The 23,765-nt window shown below is 40.9% G+C and overlaps 2 protein-coding genes across 2 annotated transcripts; both read left to right on the top strand.

Annotated features, from left to right (window-relative positions):
* Window positions 2,004-6,378, top strand: LOC109235747. Its single transcript, XM_019401985.1, has 4 exons — window positions 2,004-2,115; window positions 2,196-2,285; window positions 5,176-5,368; window positions 5,953-6,378. The coding sequence occupies exons 2-4, from the start codon at window positions 2,229-2,231 to the stop codon at window positions 6,081-6,083; spliced, it is 381 nt and encodes a 126-aa protein (XP_019257530.1). The 5' UTR covers window positions 2,004-2,115; window positions 2,196-2,228; the 3' UTR covers window positions 6,084-6,378.
* Window positions 7,320-8,210, top strand: LOC109236125 (putative glycine-rich cell wall structural protein 1). The gene is made up of 2 exons (XM_019402342.1): window positions 7,320-7,432; window positions 7,861-8,210. The coding sequence occupies exons 1-2, from the start codon at window positions 7,384-7,386 to the stop codon at window positions 8,208-8,210; spliced, it is 399 nt and encodes a 132-aa protein (XP_019257887.1). The 5' UTR covers window positions 7,320-7,383.

Below are 23,765 nucleotides of genomic sequence, written 5' to 3' on the forward strand. Positions count from 1 at the left end.
TTTTGAAAAAATCGTGTGCGCTTGGCCCAAAACAAACAATATTTTACCATATTAAGAGTATCTTTAGGCTGTTTTAGTCCAACAACTGATATCAGAATCAACTTCGGCGAGACGAGGGATGAGTATTTCGATGGTTGAGTGATGGTGCTTGCTTACCCTTACGAGCTTGGAGATGCGCACACAAAAAGAAGCTTGCAGGCACCCACATTGAATCTCAGAAGAGTCATACGAGTTTGGTTCAAAGCAAACAATATCACACCATGTTAATAGTATCTTAGGACCTTACAACCCAAAAAAGTAAAATATCAATATTATGGGTATGTTTGGTATGAAGGAAACTATTTTCCAGTTTTTCCATATTTGGTTGGCTTAAATGTTTTGGAAAATATTTCTCATGAACTCATTTTCCTCCAATTGGAGGAAAATGTTTTCCCTATCAAGAGAAGGGAAAATATTTTCTATAACTCTTTTTCAACCTTCCCACCCTATCCTCACCCCCACACCCTACCTACCTATCCACCCCACCCCTACCACACTCTACCCACCCCCATTTCAACAAATGAGTATTTTCTTTTCATGATATAAAAAAGAATTTTTTTCAATTTAACAAAAAAAGTACTTTCTTTTCATGATGTAGAAAAGTTATTTTCTTTCGTTTCAACAAAAAAAGTACTTTTTTTTTCATGCTGTAGAAAAAGAATTTTTTTCATTTCAACAAAATGAGTATTTTTTTTTCATGATATAGAAAAAGTATTTTCTTTTATTTCAATAAAGTAATTACTTTATTTTCATGTTGTAGAAAGAATACTTTCTTTTTCAACAAAAAAAAGAGTATTTTCTTTATAGTTATGGAGCATAAATTTCAACGTTGTTTTACGTAAAAAAGTAAAGCAACACATTAGTTCATTTGGGTTTGTGTGAATTTTAAAAGAATAATTAAATTGTTGAAGAAAATAGAGTCCTGAAAACATTAGGTATTTTGGGGGGAGCAAGGAAACATGGGGACTTGGGGAAAGGGGGTGAGGANCAAAGAAACATGGGGACTTGGGGGGAAGGGCCGGGGGGGGGGGGGGGAGGGGGAGGAGAGTAGCATAAAAAATATTTTCCTAAAATTTTTTTCTGGCCTCTAACCAAACACTGAAAAATATTTTCCGGAAAAAGTTTTCCACTCACCAACCAAACAAGGGAAAATAAATGATAAAAATACTCATTTTTCATGAAAAAATTTTCCTTTATACCAAACACACCGTAAGAGAAATATTTCAGTCATAGTCAATACTAATCTTTTTATCTTGCTCAACGATTGCTATGTATTGATACCATCAGCCATCAAATAAATCCATATTATAGTGCTCTTTGTTAAATGTTTTTTGCTTCAACTTTGATGTGATGTTTGCTCTAATTTTAACTATTCTAATATTCTTTTCCATACTTAAATTAAGTCAAATCAAATTAATATCATAACCTACATGCTAATTTAACTTGTGTTACGTTAATAATACTTAAGGATGTGGCTTAATGATTAATGAAGTGAGTTGAGAAACATATTGCAAAAATATGTAAATAATTTCTTTTTATTTATCTAAAATTTGATAGACATTCAAGCTCAAGTTAATCCTAACGCCACGATTATTTCACATGAAATATAAAGCACAATCTGATTACTATTTAAAAATACAAAAGGGTAGTTTCGTGCATAAAGCATTACACATTCATACAGACTTCGGAAAAAGGCCGCACCGAAGGGTATGATGTAAATAGCCTACACTAATACATATATTAACGACTGTTTCCACGGCTCAAATTCGTTGACATATAAATCACACATAGACAATGTTCTCCTTTGTTATTTAAAAATACACACGTGCTAAACTCTCACAGAAAAGTCGCGTGGAAGCAGAAGCGAACGACGCAAACATATAATTCGGCAACTAACTAATACCAACAAGTGGGGCCCATGTCGGCCCCACATAGTTACGAAAAAAGAAAGCTTAAAGTACTAAACTAAAGTAAAAAGCACGAAAAGAATAGCTAACTGAAAATTCTTTCTTTTTCCTCAGTACAAACTCACCCAAATGTATCAAAACAAAACCCTAATCAACACAGTGATTACAGGTAGCTAATTGTTTTGTTGCTATTATTGGGGTTTGAATTATAATATATTTTATGATCTACTATATATATTTTCTGTTTAGGGAAATTCAATTAAATTGTACTGATATTGAGAGATGATAAGCAAAGAAAAGGCACCTGAACCACTTGATTTCTTCATTTGGACAGTTGAGGTACTTGGATTTTTCCTTTCCAGTTGACTTCTGTATTGTCTTTAAATTGATCGTAATTCCACTAGTACTTGTAGATCTTGTGAGTTTACTGTTAATTTGTTATTTTGTTTACAGTATATGGTGGTGCTTTTATATTGGTTATTTTTGTAATTTGGGGTTTTCTCATTTCTGATGTAGAATGGTCATGTTCTTAATAATCCGTTGTGTTTTTTGGGAATTGCTTAGAGTTGGTTTGTATGATAATTTCCTTGATTATTTGAATTTTGGGGGTGTGGGTGGTCAAAAAATGAATTATTTTATCACCTCTGGCTTTGGTGTTGAAGTTTTGAGCTGGGGCATTGGACTGTGTAATCTTTGAAGCTTCTTTTCAATGCCTATTGCTCTAGGGACTAAAAATCATGACTGTTAAAATTTGCCCAGAACATACTGATAAAAAGAAAAGAGAAAAAAAAAGTTTTCGAGAACATGGATGGGGTATCGGAAAGATTATACTGTAGGTTACTAGGTGAGGGATTAGGTGTGAAATGAGGAGCTTAAATGAGCATTTTGAAGAGTCTTTTATGAACTTGGTAAACTATAAAGAAATTACTATAATACTGATAGTAAATGCATCAAATTAGGTGAATTATTAGTATGTCTTCTTTTTTATGATCATTAGGAAGATATGAGAAGAGTAACCAAAGGGTCGAATAAGAGCAGAACAAAGAAATAGATTTAAAAGGAAAAGCAAAGAGAAAGAAAAACTAGTGGCACAGCGGAACACCGTTGATGTTTCCGGACAGATGGTTGTAAATTTGGATTGGAGCTGAAACTGTTGTCCATTCCTTTGCTTTTGAACTAGGGAAGAGCCGTCGTTGCACTTTGTTAAGTTGTGTAAATAGGAATTGCCCAATGGTTAGTGAAGTTTAAAGGTTTTAGATCTAGGCCTCACTAGATCATTTACCCGACTGTGGGCAATTGGCAAGTCCCATCTGTTGGAATTTATTTTCTTGGGAAAAAGAACAAAAAAATTAACAAACTCTGTGTGATTTCACTGTGAATTCTTAGAATCTCCAAGGTGTGGGAAGTTTAAGTAAATTTCACTCTAGGCATCTTTGCACGACTTATACCTGACTGTGGGTAACTGGCATGTTCCATCTTTATTTCTTAAATTCTTTTAGTTAGGTTATCTGGAGGCGAGGTGGTGAATTTGGTATCCTACATGCTACATATTTCTGTTCAGTTTTTGTTTTGCCACCTGTGGCCTCCGTATATAAAATGGTTTTTCTTGGTGGAGTTTGAGGGCTTTTGCTAAGGGCCCCTCACAGCAGCTACCAACTCCTATGTTTGTGTCACAACTTTTATTAACAAGTCCATCTGACAGTTGCATCGGAATAAGATTAAGAAACTTAGTATTGATCAACTAGTTTTGATAGAGGGAAGAAAGATATGATGGAGAAAATCAGTGTTATCAAAGGCGCGCTTAAAGTGAGCTTAAGCCCCTGAAGCGAGGCTCAGAACATGTTGAGCGTTTCGCCTCGCTTAGCGCGGGCACTTTAGTGTTGTTATCAAGGCTCTAAGGCATACTTTTCCTTGCCAATGAGCGTAATCCTGAAGATGCGACACTAAACAATTGATATTTCACTTTATTGTAAATTTTCTTCAATTTCTTTGTGCATATATTTGGTACTCATGTTTATAAATATTACTCTTGGACTACACATACATATTTGTGGTTTTTCTCCATTTGCGCCTTTCTTCGTTAAAGCCTACGCTTTATTTGTGCTTCGCGCTTAAAGCTCCAACAGACCTTAGAGTTGTTTTGCGCTTTTTCCTTTTGATAACACTCGAGAAAATGAAAAAGCCCACTTACCTGGGGTTTGACTGAAGAAGGCCATATTGGAGAGAATGAATTAAACAAGGTATTCTTTCAAGAGACTACTGCTTAGCATAGGATTTTATCTATATTTTAGATTGATAAGCTGTAGTTACATGAATGACATTTTTAGTTGGATGAATAGATGAATTGTCCTAGTACTGCTTAGCATAATTTTTTTATCTATACGCCAGTCCTCTCTCTCAGTTTTTAATTCCATGAGTAGATGAATTGGAAGGAAAACAATTTTCTACCTCTCGCGTAAAATTGAAAAATTACATTACTCCCCTTGACTGAGGTGTAGACAGTTATGTGACAAGTGGATTTACAACTTCACATGTAAAGCCAAAATAGTCAAGCAAATGTTTTCCTGTAGTCTACTGGTTAAGCCAACTGGCGAAGCTACACCTATTGCAAAATATGTCCCTCCCTTGCTACATGGCAGTTCACTTTCCAAATTTCATTGCTATGGAATGCGCAAGCATACACTGATATGTAGCAATTCTTGCTGCGTTGGAAAGTGAACACCTAAAAATGGTATAGTCGTATTAAGATATGTTTTGCAGGCTACTGTCAAATCCATAGACTGACGGGGCAATGCCCGATTTGAGGATCGGAGTGACTGATCTATGAGATCATCTGTTTTCTATGTTCTTCAAAACCCTACTTAAATAGTGAATGGGTAATACTTTTAATGCTTTAAGCTCATGTAATTATTATGTAAAAAAATTGCTTTAGTAGTGTTAGACAACCTGCTTGCTAAAACTTCCCTTCTTCTGTCAAATTGCCTTGTATGATGAGTTGGCGTACTTATTCACTACTTTAGCACAATGGAGCCTGACATCTGAAGTGGGATAGTTGTAATTTGTGATAACTCAAATTCTTATGCTGTGTGCTCTGAACACTATCCATTTGATTAAGGTGTTATTAATTGAAGGAGACAAAAAAAACACGAGGTTGATGAATGAGCGACGTTCAAGAAGGAACGCATCTTATTCAATGACTGATGTTCTGTTGCCTCTCTTGTTTTGCCAGGATGTTGGTTTATGGTTAGAAGAAATAAATCTTGGCAGCTATCGTCAAATCTTCAAGGAAAATGGTGTTAACGGAGAGTATTTGGAGGGGATGTCCATGTTCACGACTGAACAGATTCTTCGGTTTATAAGAAGGTGCCACATGAAATGGGGAGACTTCATAACGTTGTGTAAGGAGCTGAGGCGGATAAAAGGTTCCTATACTCATCTTTGTCTCAACCAAAACCATATCTCTTAACTTCTCCGTTCTCTTGATGTGAAGTTTGACAGCTTTCTTTGTCCGTCTTTCCAGAAATATGATTTTGTTTCATTATATGTTGTTTTTAATCAGCTTTGATTGGTGAAGCACCTGTGTTTTCTTTGTTGTGTGAAAAACCCTTTTGCAAAATTTGAAGTTGGGACTTATTCACTTGCCAATATGATGTGATGTTCCATGGCGCTGTAAGCCTCTACCTAGTTAGTTATATCTGTTTTCTTTTTGAGTTCCTAGAATTTTGCAGACACATTTGTGATCTGGTCATTGATCGTCATGTCAAGCACTCTCTACATTCTCTAAAAATTTCTACCTTAGTGCAACTAATCGGATTTGTAAAATTGTAGCTAGTGAAATACTTGACTCCCCCCCCCTCCCCCCTCCCCGGGGTGAGAATTGTAAGCTATTGTAATGCTTCAATGAATCTGCTGCTGCTTTTAGGAATGAAAATACTGCTATCTTCTTTGCTATTTGCTACTGTCTTATGGTTCCTTTTATCTTTATTGATTAAATTCGTGTCTTCAGTGGCTTGCTTAAAGGGGGAGCAAAGAGTCCGGCAACCGTGGTGGGCCCCATCTTGTTTCTCTGTAGTCTTTACGAAGACGGCCAAGCGTAACAGGCAATGTAGAGTGGTTTCACTGAAGCTGGAACCTTAACACTGATGTGCCTTCTGTGTGTATGATAAGTTAATGAATATTCCCAAGAGGAGAGTAGTGGAAAATGGTTCCTCTGTTTATTTCCCTTATATATTTTTTGCTATTTGTATTGGTTTGAAGAATTACCTCTTCTGCCCAAGCATTCTGTATGCGTAACTTTGTAGTCGACTTTTGCCCTTTGTTTGTAGTTGTGATGTTTATAGTTTCAACTGAAGAAAAGAGATGATGCTTATGTAAATTAATTTCAACGTGTTAATACTTCCAACTTCCATTCTAAGTTTACAGATTGAATGTATTTGAACTCCTGATATTACATGTTTACTTCTCTCGGTCGGACCGGAAGTGATCTTAGAAACTAATTGCGTTTCGGAAAAAAATCTCAATGTTGTATTCAGTCTAGAAGAAAAGCATGTTTTCATCATGGTCTTATAGAATGACAATTACTTGAATATGTTCGTATCGCCAGAAAAGCAAAGGGAAAAATAAGAAAGAAAATCTACAAAACAAAAGTTTTCTTAAAAGTATCATTCTAGTTTATTCTTACATGAGGAAATTACCTAGAGTTTTAAGTTTTTAACTTTTAAAGACTTATCCTATAAATGTCTGATAATTTAAAATGCAATTTTGGAAACTATTCATATTAAGTGAATCTAGTAACATGAAAGTTAAGGTGAAGTAACTTTCCATAGCATGTTAAGTCACACTGGCAGTAGAAAATCTCTAGTAATAGTGTATTCTCGTATTCATTATATTTAGATTTCTAATACTACCTGTTATTTATTTTTTGCTTCGACTATTTCTTTTTTGATTATGGTTGCTGCTTCTCTTTACATGGATTCTTCCCTTTACATGACTTTCTTGAGCCGAGTGGCGATAGGAAACAACATCTCTACCTTTCACAAGATAGGGGTATGATCTGCATACACACTACCCTCCTCAAATTCCACTTGTGGGACTAAGGTATGTCGTTCTTCTTCTTCTATTTCAAATGTGGAGTAATGTCATTTTATTCTAAGATTTCCAATGAAAGACATTTAGTGTGGTAAATAACGTTTTCCACTTTCAATTAATAACACGAAACGCAAGTTATAATTTCCTTTAGTAACTCTTCTTTTCTTTTTTGATGTTCAACTATACATTCACTTCATTTTTTCTTGATTTTCCGTTTTGCAATCGTTCATTAATTGTATTTCCATTAATTGTCATTGACACCATGCCATTACCTATAGTATTTAATCCCTTCCTATGCAGATTTTTTCATAGCACCTCAAATCTTACAATTTAATACTTTAGCTATTTCATGGCTACTACAGTCTTCAGCCTCACAAAAAAAAGACCAAGAAAGCAAAGTAAGATATTCCTCTTCCTTGTTATGTTGATGTGCTATAGATATTGGCAGTTGATTCAAAATGAGTCTAAAATATTTATGTACATTATATGTATATATATATATATACACACACAAAAGATATACAATTTTCGTCTATTATTTTGAGAGCGGCTATATAGTGTCATTTTGAGAGCGGCTATATAGTGTCATTTTTCCTAAATATTTATGTGAAAAACTATTAAAATTTCAACAAGTATTAAATTTGAACTCATAATTTCATAAGCACAGAACGCTAAAAGTTGAACCAATTATGTTTAAATTCTAGATTCGTCTCTGGTTCAGTTGAACTCATGGAACTCGCTCTAGCTTCGCCTCTACTTGATATTGTTCATTTTGGTTTAGTACCTCATTTTCTTAAAACTAAAGCATATGCTATTTTCTCTGCAGTGTTAACAAATATGACATGCAAGTTCATGCTTCTTGTCGTTTTGGGCGTTCTCGTTCAAACTTCCTCTGCAAGAAAGCTTCTCGGGGATTCATTTTTACCCAATTTTGACTTAAACGGAGGGTTTGACCAAATTCTAGGAGGTCTTGGTGGCGGTGGTGGAGGTGGCGGTGGAGGTGGAGGTGGAGGTAGTGATGGTGGATTTGGTGGTGGCTTTGGATATGGCGAGGGTCATGGATCAGGTGCACATGGTCGTGGCGGAGGTGGCGGCGGAGGTGGTGGAGGTGGCGGTCAAAATGGTGGTCACGGTTTTGGTTTTGGTTTCGGACATGGTGGTGGTGGTGGATTTTGATCCCACCATTTCTTCAAATAATTTTTTTATGTAATAAGTGAAAAGTAAATTAAAAGAAAATAATTTACTATATCTATGGCCAGTGGTTCTTGAATAATCATTTTGCTAATGCAAATGTTTATTATTAGAGACATGGTAAAAATGTTTGACATAATGTAATTCTACTCTTGTTTTGACCACTTTATCGGTTATCAATAAAGATTTTTTTTTTTGTTGGGGATATTGCACAAAAATACAATCAAACATAACATATTGCACCTACGTCGCCATATTTTTAAGTTTCAAGCCATATAGCTGTTTTTCTCTTGCAAAAGTAATATTTATATACTTGGTATATAACATAATACAATATTATATACTTATTAATAAATAATATATCGATCTTGTATAAAGTGTATAATGACGTGTAAGAGGTGTTTATCCGTGCTTTTACACCATTATACAAATTGTACTGTGTCATACAAAAACTGAAATTCGTCTCCTACAAATTTCAACTCACGAAAAACACCACCAAATAGCTCAAATATTTACCGAATAGCTTCAAATTTTAACCACAACTTCAAAATGACATCTTAATTAACCTCAATTAACAATTTTGTCAACAATTCATATGTAACAAGGTGAAATCAGAAGGACAATTCTTTCTCTCAAATTTGACAAGGAATCGAGTTATAGATCCTCCCAAGGTTTCCGCTTTCTTCCGTAACAAGCTTTAAAATCACAGGAATAGCATGCGTGTCACAACCCATTTTTCAAATAGGACGTGACGGACACCCGATCGCTAAGTTTGACCGAGCGAACCATCTGCGCTTATCAATACTATTATACTTCAAATATTACATACAAGAAGATAATACTTTAATCAAATATTTTTGAATAATCCGAGTGTCTAAAATAAATCATTCCAAAACGTTATTCGTAGTAACTAATGAATACTGAAAATTTAATTATGCAAAATGTCTAAATCTTAACCCACTAATTACATCTATGAAGCCTCTCTAGTGATAAACTGATGCACTACTCAGGACATGAAATTTCTTGACTACTTCTTCAAGTAAACAAAGTAATAGCTAAACAAGGATGACTCAAATGAATACTCCATGAACAAAAGCGGAGCTCACCAATACTACTGGAAGTGAGGGAAGTCCTAACCTATAGTCTGCTTGCTTATAAAATTGGTTCCTACGTTGTGCCGTAGACCAACGCAAGATTCCCAAAAGAGAACGTCACTACCATCCACCGTATTCAGTGAGTCTCAACGGCCCTACCCCCCCACCCCCCCCCCCCCCACGCGCGCTAAAGCAAGGAACGAGACTTACTGAAATATGCATGTAAGAAAATATTCTAAAAGTACGGAAGGCATAAAGCTTTTATGAACAATTCTAAAAGAACTGCATACAAATAGTTTATGAATATTCTAAAACAAATTCTTTTCCTTCTTTATTATCTGGAAAAAATACTTTACTTTATGCTTAGGGAGTTCCAATTACACTGACTTATTTCTGTCTTAGCCACCGTGTAATTGGCATGGGTTCGATCCCAACTTGATCGAATAGGCCTAATCCACGAGGTGCTACTCGCTTCTTGATTCTCAGCGCTCATGTATCATATCTTAGCCTAGTTAGGCAAATTTTCAACAACGAGACCCTCGACTGATGCTCTCCTTACTTTGGCACAAGTAGTTTCAGGAAGCCAACGCCTTGGTCAGGACCCTCGGCCTGGACAATGACCCCTTCTCAGAATAGAGGATACTCCCAAAAATACTTTAATAATAAACTTTTTTGTGTGACCTCTTTAGGGTCTAAATCAACTTCTCAACTTTCTTGACCATTCAAGTCTAAATCTTTTCTGGAACAACCTGCACATACTCATACTGGTATCTTTAAATGTAAAACATGGCATAAGCAAGAAATAAGCATTCAAAAGTATTTTTAAAGATTATTTATTCTTCGTGAACTTTCAACATGAAAACAACATATAAGTATAACACAAAAATTTGAAAATTTATGCACATATATCAGAATAAATCAATGTTTACCTTGAAAATGGTAATTACAACTAGATTTGATTTTGTGGTTCTAAAAATACGTAATTTATTTTTATGCTAGTTGGTAGGCAGTAGATGCTAAGTGAGAGATTAGAAAATAAGATAAGAGCTTGAAGATAGTGTAACAAACAAGCCAAGCGACTGAAAATCGGGGCCTCGAGCTGGCTTATACGGAGCCTCAAGGTCGAGCTGGATGCTTAGCTAAGGGCAGTTGATGAAGGACTAACAATTTTGAGAGCTTTGATGAAGGCTCTTTATGATCAAGAATGAGTAATAAATGAAGAACAATTAATGAAACACAATAAATGTAAGCAGTAGAATCAAGGGAGAATATGTTTAAGTTAGAGAGCAGAGAATGTTCTTGTTTTTGTATTTAATATTATGTTGTTCCCATTACAAAATGACAAGGGTCCCCTTTATATGAGGGGGGAGGGGGATCCCAACATAGTAAAAGTGCATTTATTGCAAAGATGTGTGGCTGGTACAACCATTTAATGCTACGGTACGGGCTCCTACTAGCCTAATAGGCTTGGTCAGCCTTAATCAAGTGCATTAGGAATACCCCGCTTACCTATGAGTGCCGCCGATGCGCACTATCTCGAGGTCGAGCATCGAGAGCCTTCAGGGATCGAACCTTGAGCTGAGCCTCGAGTCTCCTAGAGACGATCTCGCAAATTGCCATAATAACCATAATATCAGACTCCCAAATTTTAGCCGTATACAGATAGTCTCCGCGTTCCTTAGAATGACAATAATAAGAAACGACCTTGGTATCGGTTTCCTCGATCCTCTCATGATGACATCATGCGTATGGCGCAAGCTTTGTGATGACTGAAACGTCCCATCGATTCGTCTTTCTAAGAGCATTTTAATACACTGTCGGTTTATTTTCCTAAAAATGATAATATCGCCGCCGATCCGTTTCCCAAAAAGGCATTGATTGCGCCTGTCGATATATTTACCAAAGGCATTGATTGCGCCATCTGTTACGCTACTGCCTTTCTATAAATGGGAGGTTTTTTGAGCCAAAACTTCATCCAGTCATTCTTTAACAACTTTTAACCCTTTCCTTCTCTTCATCTTCATCCAAACTCTATTTTCCATGGTTCGAGCCTGTGACTGCATGGTCACACGGCGATGGCTTTGCTAGTTGTGCCAAGGCTATCTTTCAAAGCCTTTCCCCACTGAGTGTGATTGTAACGATTTGTTATTGTTGTTGTTGTTGTCCCAAAATAATGGGGAAGGGGCTCCGAATTATCCACGCATTAAAGGATATGTGGACCGTGAACTGCTGCTCATCTCTCTTAACTTCCACCTGGTGTGGCGTTTCACTCCCTTTGCTTTCTCCGGAGTGAGGCGGTGTCATCTACTTGCTGTTGCATCCCACACCGGTGCAACGTCTCAAGAAGTTGCTTCACAATAGTAGTGCTGACGAGACCCATACTAGCCAAATTTTTCACCAAGCCACAACTTTCCTAGCTTTAAAAGCTTTGCTCTTTGATAGGCTACCCATCTTTCAGTTATGGCTGCTCCAGAAGAGATTCTTGAAGACGTCGTTTTGGAAACCGAAATGGGACCCCCTGAAGGAGTGGTTCTCGCAGATGTCGCTCCCGAGGATGCGCCTCCGAGAGCAGATTAGACTTTTAGCTGTTTATTTTTTGCTTCTTTATTTCTGTGTAAGGACCCTTCGTGGGCTCTTGTAATCATCGTTTATCAATAAAAATGTTTCTTCAATTTGCTTTTGATTTGTGCTGGATTTCCCTTGGTCTTTGTTTGCAAAGAACCTGAGCATGTGACTTTATCGATTGGTCCGAATACTGGACCCGGGCGTAGGTATTCCTTTGGCTCTTAATTGATTAATATGATATTTTCTGAAACCTTTTGCCGTTCCTTGGACTAAGTCCGGGTCGGTCTGATACAAACTTAGGCCGCCGGAACTTCCGACTTTGAAATTGAGTGAGAGTGGGCCTCGAATTTTAAAATACAACTTAGCCCTTCTAGGCCTCGTTGGTAGTCCTCGAGGGATGAAATTACCTGATAACCCAAAAATAAAGATAGCCCTTGGGCCTTTTCATATAGTCCCCGAGTGAGAGTTTTTCTGAACTCGGGTGGCCTTGAAAGTTTTGAACTTAAAATGAAGATAGCCCTGAGGCGTTATAGATAGAGCCCTAATGAGGATACACTCGAACTCGGATGGCCCATGGGCTAAAGTAACCGAGGGAGTTTTTAATTAGCCCTGGAGGCGAAGATAGCACATAGGCTTTATTAATAACCCTCGAGAGGTAACCGACTCGGACCTAGAAAGATCCTCAAGATAGGGCACCATCTCGAGGCTAGGTTTATGCGGGTAGCTCCTTAGAGTTCATTGTTATGGCAACAAAGGTCCTTCGAGATCGGGTACCATCTCGAGGCTAGGTTGAGACGGGGGTCTTCGATCCCTTGAACGCTATACGATATTGTCAATCGTGTGACATGGTCATGAAATGATCGAGGTGACCCCGCCGGTGCACCTCCCTGGAAGCGATAATGGCCTAGTCATCATTAATTGGCCTTTAAGGTAGGTGGACAATCACGGCTTGCTCTATATATAAGTTTATATTCCCTTTTTTTTGAGGATTCCGCTATTTTGAGCAGCTATCCCTTTTCATAGAGTTCTTCTTTCTCGCGTCAGGTATTTCACCATTTTAATTTGAAGCCTTTGCTTAAGTTCTCGTTTCCCCTCTCTTGTTTAACCATAGTTATGGATGTTACGCCAGAATACATTCACCAAGAAGAGGAGAGTTCTGCCTCTGGTTCCCGCTCGATCGGTGGTACACCGCCGGTGTCTGGTGAGCCAACCCCGAGACATTTTGTCTCGAGGAGGGATCTTTCGTCAGAAAAACCTCCCAATGTTCAGGGTCATTGGGAGTATGTGATGGGTTTTTAATGTCTTGGCCTTATGCTTCTTATGTTTTGATGATCTAACAAACTTGTCAGGAAGAACCAGATAGAGCACCTGGATATACATTTCATGTGAACTGGTTGAAGTCTGAAAATCAGCAAATGGGATGAACGACTACAGGGGGAAAACACAACAGGGACCTGGTGACCTGGTCCCTTAGGGATTCTTCGACACAAGCACAAGTCAGTGACTGTACGCAATCAATATAAAGAGGAACACAACAGGGACCTGCTCTCTTAAGGTTCTCTGACAGAAGTACAAGTCAAGTACACAGCTAGAACGTAGCAGAAGAAAGTGACCATCTAGTAACTGTCACAGAAGAGGAACACAACTAGGATCTGGTCCGTTGGTGTGTCCTGATAGAAGTACAAAGTCCATTATCCAGCTGGAACGCAACTGCCCAGAAATGGCTGTGCAGACAGTACAACAGTCACTTCTCATTGGGAAGAAGCGTACACCAAGAGTTGACATCACTATCCATTGTGCTATCTTTTGTGATAAAACAACCTGGTGCAAGACACACCATTCGGGGTGCATTCAGTGATATTCTCTCAAGCATAACAACGTTCATCCAACATTGAAGTCACTGGTGCGTCAAGAACAAGAAGACAACTCCACTAAGGATCAGTTTCTTAATGAGTTTATGTACATCCGTAGTTGAGTTGTAATCTTGTTGTTTTGCTCTTCATTGTATTTCCTAGTTTGCTTTCTTAGAAGCGTTGTCTTAGGAACAAACCAGAATTCGTAAACTTCTGAGTTTATGTTGTGACTAGGGATAGTCATAAGTTTAAAGCCTTTGTAACTAGGATAATTATAGAGTGGCTTGTGGTGGTTGCATCACAAGTTAGTTTGAAGTCTTTGCAATAGGGTTTTTGCAAAGTGGCTTGGGGTGGTTGCATCACAAGTTAGTTTGAAGTCACTGAAGCTAAAGATCTACAGACTCTAACCATGGATGAGTTGATTGGTAATCTGAAGACATACGAGATGAAAAGAAAGAAAGACAGTGAAAGAAGAGAGCCCAAGAAGGAAAAGAACCTGGTGCTTAAGGCTGAAAGCAGTGATTCTAGTGATGAAGATAGTGACATGGCCTGTCTCACTAAGAGATTTCAAAAGATGGTTCGAAGAAATGGTGGTATACCAAAGTGGGCAGTTCAAGTAAAACAAGGAACAACGATCTCTGTCACAGATGTGGAAAGTCAGGGCATTTCATCAAAGACTGCCCACTCGCGAAACATGAGCAATACAAGCAAAATCCGGATAAAGCAGGAAAAAGGAACCTGGTTCCAGATAAAAGATTCAATCGAAAGGGTGCTGCAGACAATATTGTTAAGCAGGCTCTTGCTGCTTGGGGAGACTCGTCGAGTGAATCTAAAAAGGAATCAGATGCAGAAAACAGTTCCATAATGGCAGTGGAAACTGAAGCAATGAATTACGATTCACTGTTCACGCTGATGGCTCAGTCAGATGATGATGATGAAGAAGATGAAGACGATAAGGTAAACTTCCGGGATGTTCAGAGAAATCTAAAATCCTATTCTTATACAAAACTAAGGTCTTTATCAAATGTCCTAATTGATGCCTATTATAGCCTTATAAACGATAAGGAGATCCTGACCATAGAACTAGGAGAGGCAGAGCAATCTAGAGATGATCTAGTGGTCTATGTAGTGGACCGTGATGAGACCATAACTAATCTTGAAAAAGAAAAGGAGGCCTTGAATGAAAGAATAACTAGTGTTGAAAATGAGAGAGACGACCTGATTGTAGTAGTTGTTGATCTTAAAGAAACAATAGAAGGTCTCAACAATGAGAAACACACCTTAGAAGAAAAAACTGCAAATACTGAACAAGAGAGAGATGACCTTTTAGTGATATGCATCGATCTAGAGGAAACTATTGAAATGCTCAATAGAGAACATAGGAATGTGATGCTTGGGAAAGGGAGGGGAGTAGCTAGTGAGACACACATCAATATTGAAAAGGAATTGAATGCTGTAAAAACCAGTCTATGTAGTGAACTCGAGAAGAATCAGCAACTTCAAGCTGAATTGGAGAAAGTAAGAATGGATCTTGAGAAGTCTCTGAAGTGGACCTGGTCCTTAGATGCTGTCATTGCCATGTATCTCAACAACAGTGGAAACATGCAGGGCATCGGGTTCCAAAGGGAAAAAACTCCCTACAACCCGCACATCAAGTATGTCACTGTACCTGATAACTAGCTATGTGCCTACTGTGGGAACAATGGGCATTTTAAAGAAAATTGCCGTTCAGTTGCTCAGAAAAACAAAGTGTTTACTGATTGAATGACTACTAACAAAGGACCAGGTACCACTCGCAAAAAACGAATGTTGCCTGCATGGACAAAGAAATCCCTCATTCATCCTTTTTACCATAACAAGGGACCCAAACTAGTTTGGGTTCCTAAATCTAATCCTTGATTTGTATGAGCAGGGAACAGTGAGAGGAAGCGGACTGCAATGGACTATGGACAGTGGATGCTTAAAGCACGCAACTGAAAACATCATGAATCTCTTCTCACTGAAAGCCCTGCAGGAAGGGAATATTTCCTTAAGAAGGAATTAAAGGGTACATTCTCAGTGAATGAAAAGGTAGAAAGGTTCTTTTGGCACTCAGGTGGGAACGAGCACTATGTGAATGGCCTAAAAAGTGCAGTCACCAATCTGATAGCTCGCCAAGTGGTCTGAGTGGACAAAGGAAACAAGAACATACAATCCAACTAATTGTGAATCTCCACAAGCTGGTGGTATGAGATGAGTGAAGTCGAAACCATGGCATGAAGGATTGGTATATGCAAACCTCTCACCTCCGAATAAATTAACTCAGCAGGACTTGGTGTGACGATCCGGCCGGCTGTCTTATGAGTTACCGCTCCGTTTCCCCCATTTCTACCTCTATTTGCCTTAATTATCGGTTTTATATGTGATCGAGTCGATTGACTCGGGTTCGGAAAGGTTTTGAGAAGGTTTGAGACACTTAGTCTCTTTTAAGAAGGCTTAAGTTGGAAAAGTCAACCGGATGTTGACTTATGTGTTAGAGGGCTCGGATGTGAGTTCCGATGGTTCGGATAGCTTCGAGAGATGATTTGGGACTTAGGAGCGTGATCGGAATGTGTTTTGGAGGTCCGGAGTAGATTTAGGCTTGAATTGGCAAAATTGAGTTTTTGGCGTTTTCCGGTTGATAGGTGAGATTTTGATATAGGGGCCGGAATGGAATTCCGGAAGTTGCAGTAGCTTCGTTATGTCATTTGGGATGTGCGTGAAAAATTTTAGGTCATTTGGACGTGGTTTGGTTGGGTTTTTCATCAAAAGCGGAATGCAAAAGAATTTAGAACCTTAGGCTTGAATTCGATGAGTTTTGGTGGGTTTGATGTTGTTTTAGGTGTTTTGAAGATTTGTACAAGTTTGAATAAGGTTGCGGGATATGTTGGTGCTTTTGGTTGAGGTCCCGGGGGCCTCGGGGTGATTTCGGATGGTTGACGGGGAGTTGAAAGCTTGATGCAGTTGCAGTAATTTTGCTGCTTCTGGTATTTCCGCACCTGCGGATAGGGGACCGCAGGTGCGGCGCCGCATATGCAATAGGTGGCCCGCAGAAGCGGCCAGTGGTGCGATTGGGCTGAAACCATAGAAGCGGCTAGGAGGACCGCATCTGCGATGTCGCAGATGCGGGTGTGGAACCGCAGATGCGGATTATCATAAGCTTAAGTGATTTCCGCAGAAGCGGATCAAGAACCGCAAATGCAGTGGGATGACTGCAGATGCGAAAATGTCTGGACAGAATATATTAATTCCTCCTTCGCGATTTTCAGAGGGTTTCTCACTTTTTAACACGAAATTTTGGAGCTTTGGGCGATTTTGAAGAGAGGAAATCATTGTTCTTCTTTGAGGTAAGGATTTTGGACCCTAAAACTCGATTATTTATGATTAAGGAACAAAAATATCAGTGTTTAATTCATGAAAATCAGTAGAAAAAGGTGGAGTTAGGGCTTGAGATTATGAGACCTTCTAGGGATAATTTGAGGGGTCAAACGAACTCCGATTTTCGAGTTCTTTATGTACGGACTCGTGAGATGATGAAGAACATTTTGGTATAAAGTTTGTCCAGTTCCGGGACGCAGGGCCCCGGGGTCATGTTTTGACTGATTTCGGGCTTTGTGCTTAAAATCAATATTTTTCAATTGGAGTTCATTCGTTTAGCATAAATTAATGGATACTTTATGATTTTGGTAGAATCGGAGCATCCGGAGATCGATTCGATGGGCAAAGGCATTGCAAGCTAGATTTCGGGCCGACTTGAGGTGAGTAATGATTTTAAATGCTGTCCTGAGGGTATGAAACCCCGAAATTTCACAGCGTTCGGCTATGTTGAGGTGAGACACACGCTAGATGACGTGCGTGGGGTTGTGCACCGTTGGGGATTGTGACTTAGTCCATCCCGTATGACTATTTTTACTGTGTATTTAATAGTTAATTGTTTGATATCATTATATTTTGGGCTAAATGCCATATTTGGGCTTCGTGCCAATGTTTGTACCCTTAGGGGGATCTTAAATGATATTTTCCTCACTGTTTGATTTCATACTGGTGCTCAGTCATGCTATATTTTCACTATTTTCAAAACTTAGCTATGCTATTCTGTTTTAAACACATTAAATAATATTTTTAAGATATTTTGAGCTGAGCTTCATGTTTTATTGATGTCCGAGGGGCTTATGAGATTCTGACTGAGTAAGGCCGAGGGCCTATGTTGTGAGGATACATTTGGGTCGGGCTGCACGCTGCAGCAGTGATACATTGATTATGATAATGAGGCCGAGGGCCTGAGATTGTATGCCACGAGGTGGCTTAAGATTTGATATGAGGCCGAGAGCCTGTTTATGATGCCACGAGATGGCTTGATATTGCGCTTGGGCCGTAAGGGGCCCCTCCCGGAGTCTGTACACCCCCAGTGAGCGCGGGTACCCATTGTGATATGAGACATAGCCCGAGGGGCTGGTATTGTTATGTGATAATGCTCGAGGGGCTGATTCTGTTGTTGCTGTGCCCGAGGGGCAGTTATTATGTGTTTACTTTTTAGTTGTTTTCCTATATATTGTTTAACTGTTTAAAGGTTGTTTATGAGATCTCATTGCTTAATTATATTTACTGATTTTGTCTAGCCTCTTTTAGCTTAATGTTATGCCTTACGTGGTTTTGTATTACTCAGTCTTCATTTATTTTTATTACTCACTGAGTTGGAGTACTCACTTTACTCCCTACACCTCTGTGTGCAGATTCGGGTGCTACAGGTCTTGCTCCTGAGGTTTGATAGTCCTGCAGGTCTTCAGAGATTTACTAGGTAGCTGCTTGGCGATTCGCAGCCCAGTGCATTCTCCCTCTATCTTAGTTCCTTTTGATTCAGTTATGTAGTAGTGGATTAGACTTCAGATTTCTAGTATTGTTTTAGATGCTCATGGCTGGTGACACCCCGATGTCGGGCTGTGTTGGTTTTATTTCCGCAACTTATATGGTTATTTTAGGGTTTTATTTCTATTAAAGACTTGGGTTTTATTATTTTAGATGCTTAAAGTGAATTGGAAGTGTGCGGCTGGCCTTGTCTTCACAAGAGGCGCCATCACGACGGGGTTTGTGTTTAGGGTCGTGAAAAGTTGGTATCAGAGCCTAGGTTACATAGGTCTCACGAGTCATGAGCAGGTTTAGTAGAGTCTCGCGGCTCGGTACGGAGATGTTTGTATTTATCCTCGAGAGGCTGTAGAACCTTTACAAAAATTCCATATTCTTGAAATTCTTGTCGTGCGAATTTGTTGACCCGAGTACTAATCTTTTGTTATTCTATTCTCTCACAGATGGTGAGGACACGCGCTACCGGTCAGGATGGATGACCACCAGTACCACCAGCGGGAGCCGCTAGAGGCCGAGGACGTGGCCGAGGCCATGGTAGGGGCAGAGGTACAGCCCCCACCGCAGCTGGCACAACACCTGCAGACCCACCAGCCGCCCAGTTCAGGGTCAGGTCCTAGTGGTGGACGCTCCAGCAGCACCAGCTCAGGCACCAGCTGTGCCCACTGTAATTTCGGGTCTTCAGGAGACTTTGGCTCAGATATTGACAGAATGCACTAGCCTTGCTCAGGCGGTCGCGGTTTCTAATGCCACAACTACTTCTCAGGCAGGGGGAGGCTCTCTGACTCCCACCGCCCGCACACCTGATCCGGTGGTTCAGGGAGTGCAGACAACGGAGGCAGCACTAGCCCAGCCCGTGGCAGCTGCTCAGGGTTATGTAGCTCCTGTTATGCCGGAGGATGAGCAACGTAGATTGGAGAGGTTTGGCAGACTCTAGCCTCCTACTTTCAGCGGAGCAGAGGGCGAGGATGCCCAGGGTTTCTTAGACAGATGTCAGAGGATTCTTTGCACTGCGGGTATTCTGGAGACCAGTGGGGTTGCATTCACGACCTTTCAGTTTACGGGAGCTGCCTTCACTTGGTGGGAGGCATATGAGAGGCGTAGACCTGTTGGTTCGGCACCTCTGACCTGGCCGCAGTTCTCCGCTCTATTTCTGGAGAAATACGTCCCATAGTCCCGTAGGGAGGAGCTGCGCAGGAAGTTCGAGCATCTTCTACAGGGGGACATGACATTTACCCAGTATGAGATGAGGTTCTTGGAGTTGGCTCGACATGCTATTTGGCTAGTTGCGACTGAGAGAGAGAGAGGATCACGAGGTTTGTCGATGGCCTCACCTACCAGCTTTGGGTTCTCATGACCAGGGAGAGAGTGTCAGGTGATAGATTCGAGGAGGTTGTGGATATTGCTCGAGATATTGAGTCAGTTCGTCGCCAGGAGCACGAAGAGAGGGAGGTTAAGAGGCCTCGAGGACATGGTAGTTTTAGGGGTGCTCCTTCGAGGGGCTAGTTTCAGTACGACAGAGGCCAACAATTCTGACATACTCAGTCAGCTCGCCCAGGTTATCGTGGGGCATCATCGGGCCATAGTTCTCACGGTTCTCAGCAGAGCCATTCTTCACTTAGTGCACTTCCAGCCCAGGGTTCGTCCCGTGCTCTATCGGTTTAGGATTCTTCTACGCTAGGGCCGTCTGCTAGTCATACCGGTGCTAGGGGTTCCCATCAGTCCCTGTCTCCAGCATCCGGGAGTTGTTATGAGTGTGGAGAGATGGGCCACTTGTGGAGGCAGTGCCCTCGTCGTTCTCAGCAGATGGGTCAGTCATCAGCCTGAGCCCCAGCCACTTCACCAGCTACCCAACTAGCTAGGGGTGGGGGACAGTCATTTAGGGGTCGCCCCAGAGGGGGAGGTCGATCCAGAGGTGGCCAGACTCGCTTCTATGCACTTCCAACTAGGCCCGATGGGATTGCTTCAGATGCGGTGATTACAGGTATTATCTCAGTCTGCCGCAGGGATGCTTCTGTGTTATTTGACCCTGGATCTACTTTCTCTTATGTGTCGTCTTATTTTTCCCATTATTTTGATATGCCCTACGAGTCCCTTGTTTCTTCTGTTCATGTTTCTACGCTGGTGGGCGATACTATTGTGGTAGACCGTGTGTACCGGTTGTGTGTTGTGTCTATTAGGGGTCTGGAGACCCGAGTGGATCTATTGTTATTATGTATGGTGGATTTCGATGTTATTCTGGGCATGGACTGGTTATCTCCGTGCCGGGCTATTCTGGACTTTTATGCCAAGTCAGTGACTTTGGCTATGCCTGGTGTGCCACGGATTGAGTGGTGAGGTTCGACCGGTTATGTTCCCAGCAGAGTGATTACTTTCTTAAAGGCCCAGCGTATGGTTGGGAAAGGTTGTCTTTCATACTTAGCATTTGTGAGGGATGTCAGTGTAGAGACTCCAGTATTGATTCTATTCCAGTTTTGAGGGATTTCCCCAACGTATTTCCTACAGAACTGCCGGGTATGCCACCTGACAGGGATATAGATTTTGGTATTGACCTGGTGCCGGGCACTCAGCCCATTTTTGTTCCACCATATCGTATGGCACCAGCGGAGCTGAATGAGTTAAAGGAGCAGCTTCAGGAACTCCTGGATAAGGGGTTCATTTGTCCTAGTGTGTCACCGTTGGATGCGCCGGTTCTCTTTGTGAAGAAGAAGGATGGCACGATGAGAATGTGCATTGATTACAGGCAGTTGAACAAAGTGACAATTAAGAATAAGTATCCTTTGCCTCGTATCGATGATTTGTTCGACCAGCTTCAGGGAGCGAGAGTGTTCTCCAAGATTGATCTCCATTCGGGTTATCACCAGTTGAAGATCAGGGACTCAGATATTCTTAAGACAACTTTCAGGACCCGATATGGTCATTATGAGTTCTTGGTGATGTCTTTCGGGCTAACCAATGCCCCAGCATCATTCATGCATTTGATGAACAGTGTGTTCCGGCCGTATTTCGACTCGATTGTCATAGTCTTCATTGATGATATTTTGGTATACTCGCGTAGTCAGGAGGAGCACGCGGAGCATTTGAGAGTGGTGTTGCAGAGATTGAGAGAGGAGAAGCTTTATGCAAAGTTCTCCAAATGTGAGTTCTGGCTTAGTTCAGTAGCTTTCTTGGGGCACGTGGTGTCCAGCGAGGGTATTCAGGTGGAACCGAAGAAGATAGAGGTGGTTCAGAGTTGGCCCAGACCGTCCTCCAACTTTAGAGATTCGCAGTTTTCTTGGCTTGGCGGGTTATTATCGCCGGTTTGTTCATGGATTCTCGTCTATTTCATCGCCCTTGACCAAGTTGACTCAGAAAGATGTTTTATTTCAGTGGTCTGATGAGTGTGAGGAGAGCTTTCAGAAGCTCAAGACTGCCTTGACCACAGCTCCAATGCTAGTGTTGCCATCAACATCAGGTTCTTATACCATATATTGTGATGCTTCGAGAGTTGGTATTGGGTGTGTTCTGATGTAGGAGGGTAGAGTTATTGCTTATGCTTCTCGTCAGTTGAAGCCTCATGAGAAGAACTACCCTGTTCACGATTTGGAGTTGGCTGCCATTGTGCACGCGTTGAAAATCTGGAGGCATTATTTGTATGGTGCGTCTTGTGAGGTGTATACTGATCATCGTAGACTCCAGCACTTGTTCAAGCAGAAGGATCTCAATTTAAGGCAGCGGAGGTGGTTGGAGTTGCTTAAGGATTATGACATCACTATTTTGTATCACCCGGGGAAGGCCAATGTAGTGGCCAACGCTTTGAGCCGGAAGGCGGTGAGTATGGGGAGTTTGGCGTATATTCCAGTTGGGGAGAGACCTCTTGGAGTTGATGTTCAGTATTTGGCCAATCGATTCGTGAGGTTGGATATTTCGGAGCCCAGTAGGGTATTGGCTTGTGTGGTTTCTCGGTCTTCCTTATATGAGCGCATCAAAGAGCGCCAATATGATGATCCTCATTTGCTTGTCCTTAAGGACAGAGTCCAGCATGATGATGCCAAGGATGTTACTATCGAAGATGATGAGGTGTTGAGGATGCAGGGCCGTATATGTGTGCCCAATGTAGGTGGGATTCGGGAGTTGATTCTGGAGGAGGCTCATAACTCGCGATATTCCATTCATCCGGGAGCCGCGAAGATGTATCAGGATCCGAGACAACATTATTGGTGGAGGAGAATGAAGAAAGACATTGTGGGATTTGTAGCTTGGTGTCTCAATTGTCAGCAGGTGAAATATGAGCATCAGAGACCGGGTGCTTGCTTTAGCGGATGGATATTCCCGAGTGGAAGTGGGAGCGGATCACTATGGACTTTGTAGTTGGACTCCCACGGACTTTGAAGAAGTTCGATGCTATTTGGGTGATTGTAGATCGGCTGACCAAGTCCGCGCACTTCATCCCTATTTGTACTACTTATTACTCTGAGCGGTTAGCAGAGATATATATCCGGGAGATTGTTCGGTTGCATGGTTTCCCAGTTTCCATCATTTCAGATAGGGGCACTCAGTTTACTTCACAGTTTTGGAGGTCTGTACAACGAGAGTTGGGTACTCAGGTTGAGTTGAGCACAACTTTTCACCCTCAGAAGGACGGGCAGTCCGAGCGCATTATTCAGATATTGGAGGATATGTTACGCGCTTGTGTCATTGATTTTAGAGGGTCATGGGATCAGTTCCTACCGCTTGCGGAGTTTGCTTATAATAATAGCTACCAGTCGGGTATTCAGATGGCTCCATATGAGGTTTTGTATGGGAGACGGTGTAGATCTCCAGTTGGTTGGTTTGAGCCGGGCGAGGCCAGGCTATTGGGTACAGATTTGGTGCAGGATGCTTTAGACAAGGTGAAGGTGATTCAGGAGAGGCTTCGTATAATGCAGTCGAGGTAAAAGAGCTGTGCTGATAGGAAGGTTTGTGATGTGTCCTACATAGTTGGTGAGAAAGTTCTGTTGAAGATTCACCCATGAAGGGTGTTATGAGGTTTGGAAAGAAGGGTAAATTGAGTCCATGGTTCATTGGACCTTTTGAGGTACTTCGGAAGAATGGGGAGGTGGCTTATGAGCTTGCCTTGCCACCCAGCCTGTCAGGTGTGCACCCAGTATTTCATGTTTCTATGCTCCGGA

Source organism: Nicotiana attenuata, chromosome 12, assembly GCF_001879085.1.
Source record: "Nicotiana attenuata strain UT chromosome 12, NIATTr2, whole genome shotgun sequence".
NCBI lineage: Eukaryota > Viridiplantae > Streptophyta > Magnoliopsida > Solanales > Solanaceae > Nicotiana > Nicotiana attenuata.

Coding starts and splice junctions, on each gene's coding strand:
- LOC109235747 (XM_019401985.1), top strand. CDS start 2,229: ATGATAAGCAAAGAAAAGGCACCTGAACCACTTGATTTCTTCATTTGG. Junction 2,286..5,175: donor TCTTCATTTGGACAGTTGAG/GTACTTGGATTT, acceptor TTGTTTTGCCAG/GATGTTGGTTTATGGTTAGA. Junction 5,369..5,952: donor GGAGCTGAGGCGGATAAAAG/GTTCCTATACTC, acceptor TCGTGTCTTCAG/TGGCTTGCTTAAAGGGGGAG.
- LOC109236125 (XM_019402342.1), top strand. CDS start 7,384: ATGGCTACTACAGTCTTCAGCCTCACAAAAAAAAGACCAAGAAAGCAA. Junction 7,433..7,860: donor AAAAAGACCAAGAAAGCAAA/GTAAGATATTCC, acceptor TTTTCTCTGCAG/TGTTAACAAATATGACATGC.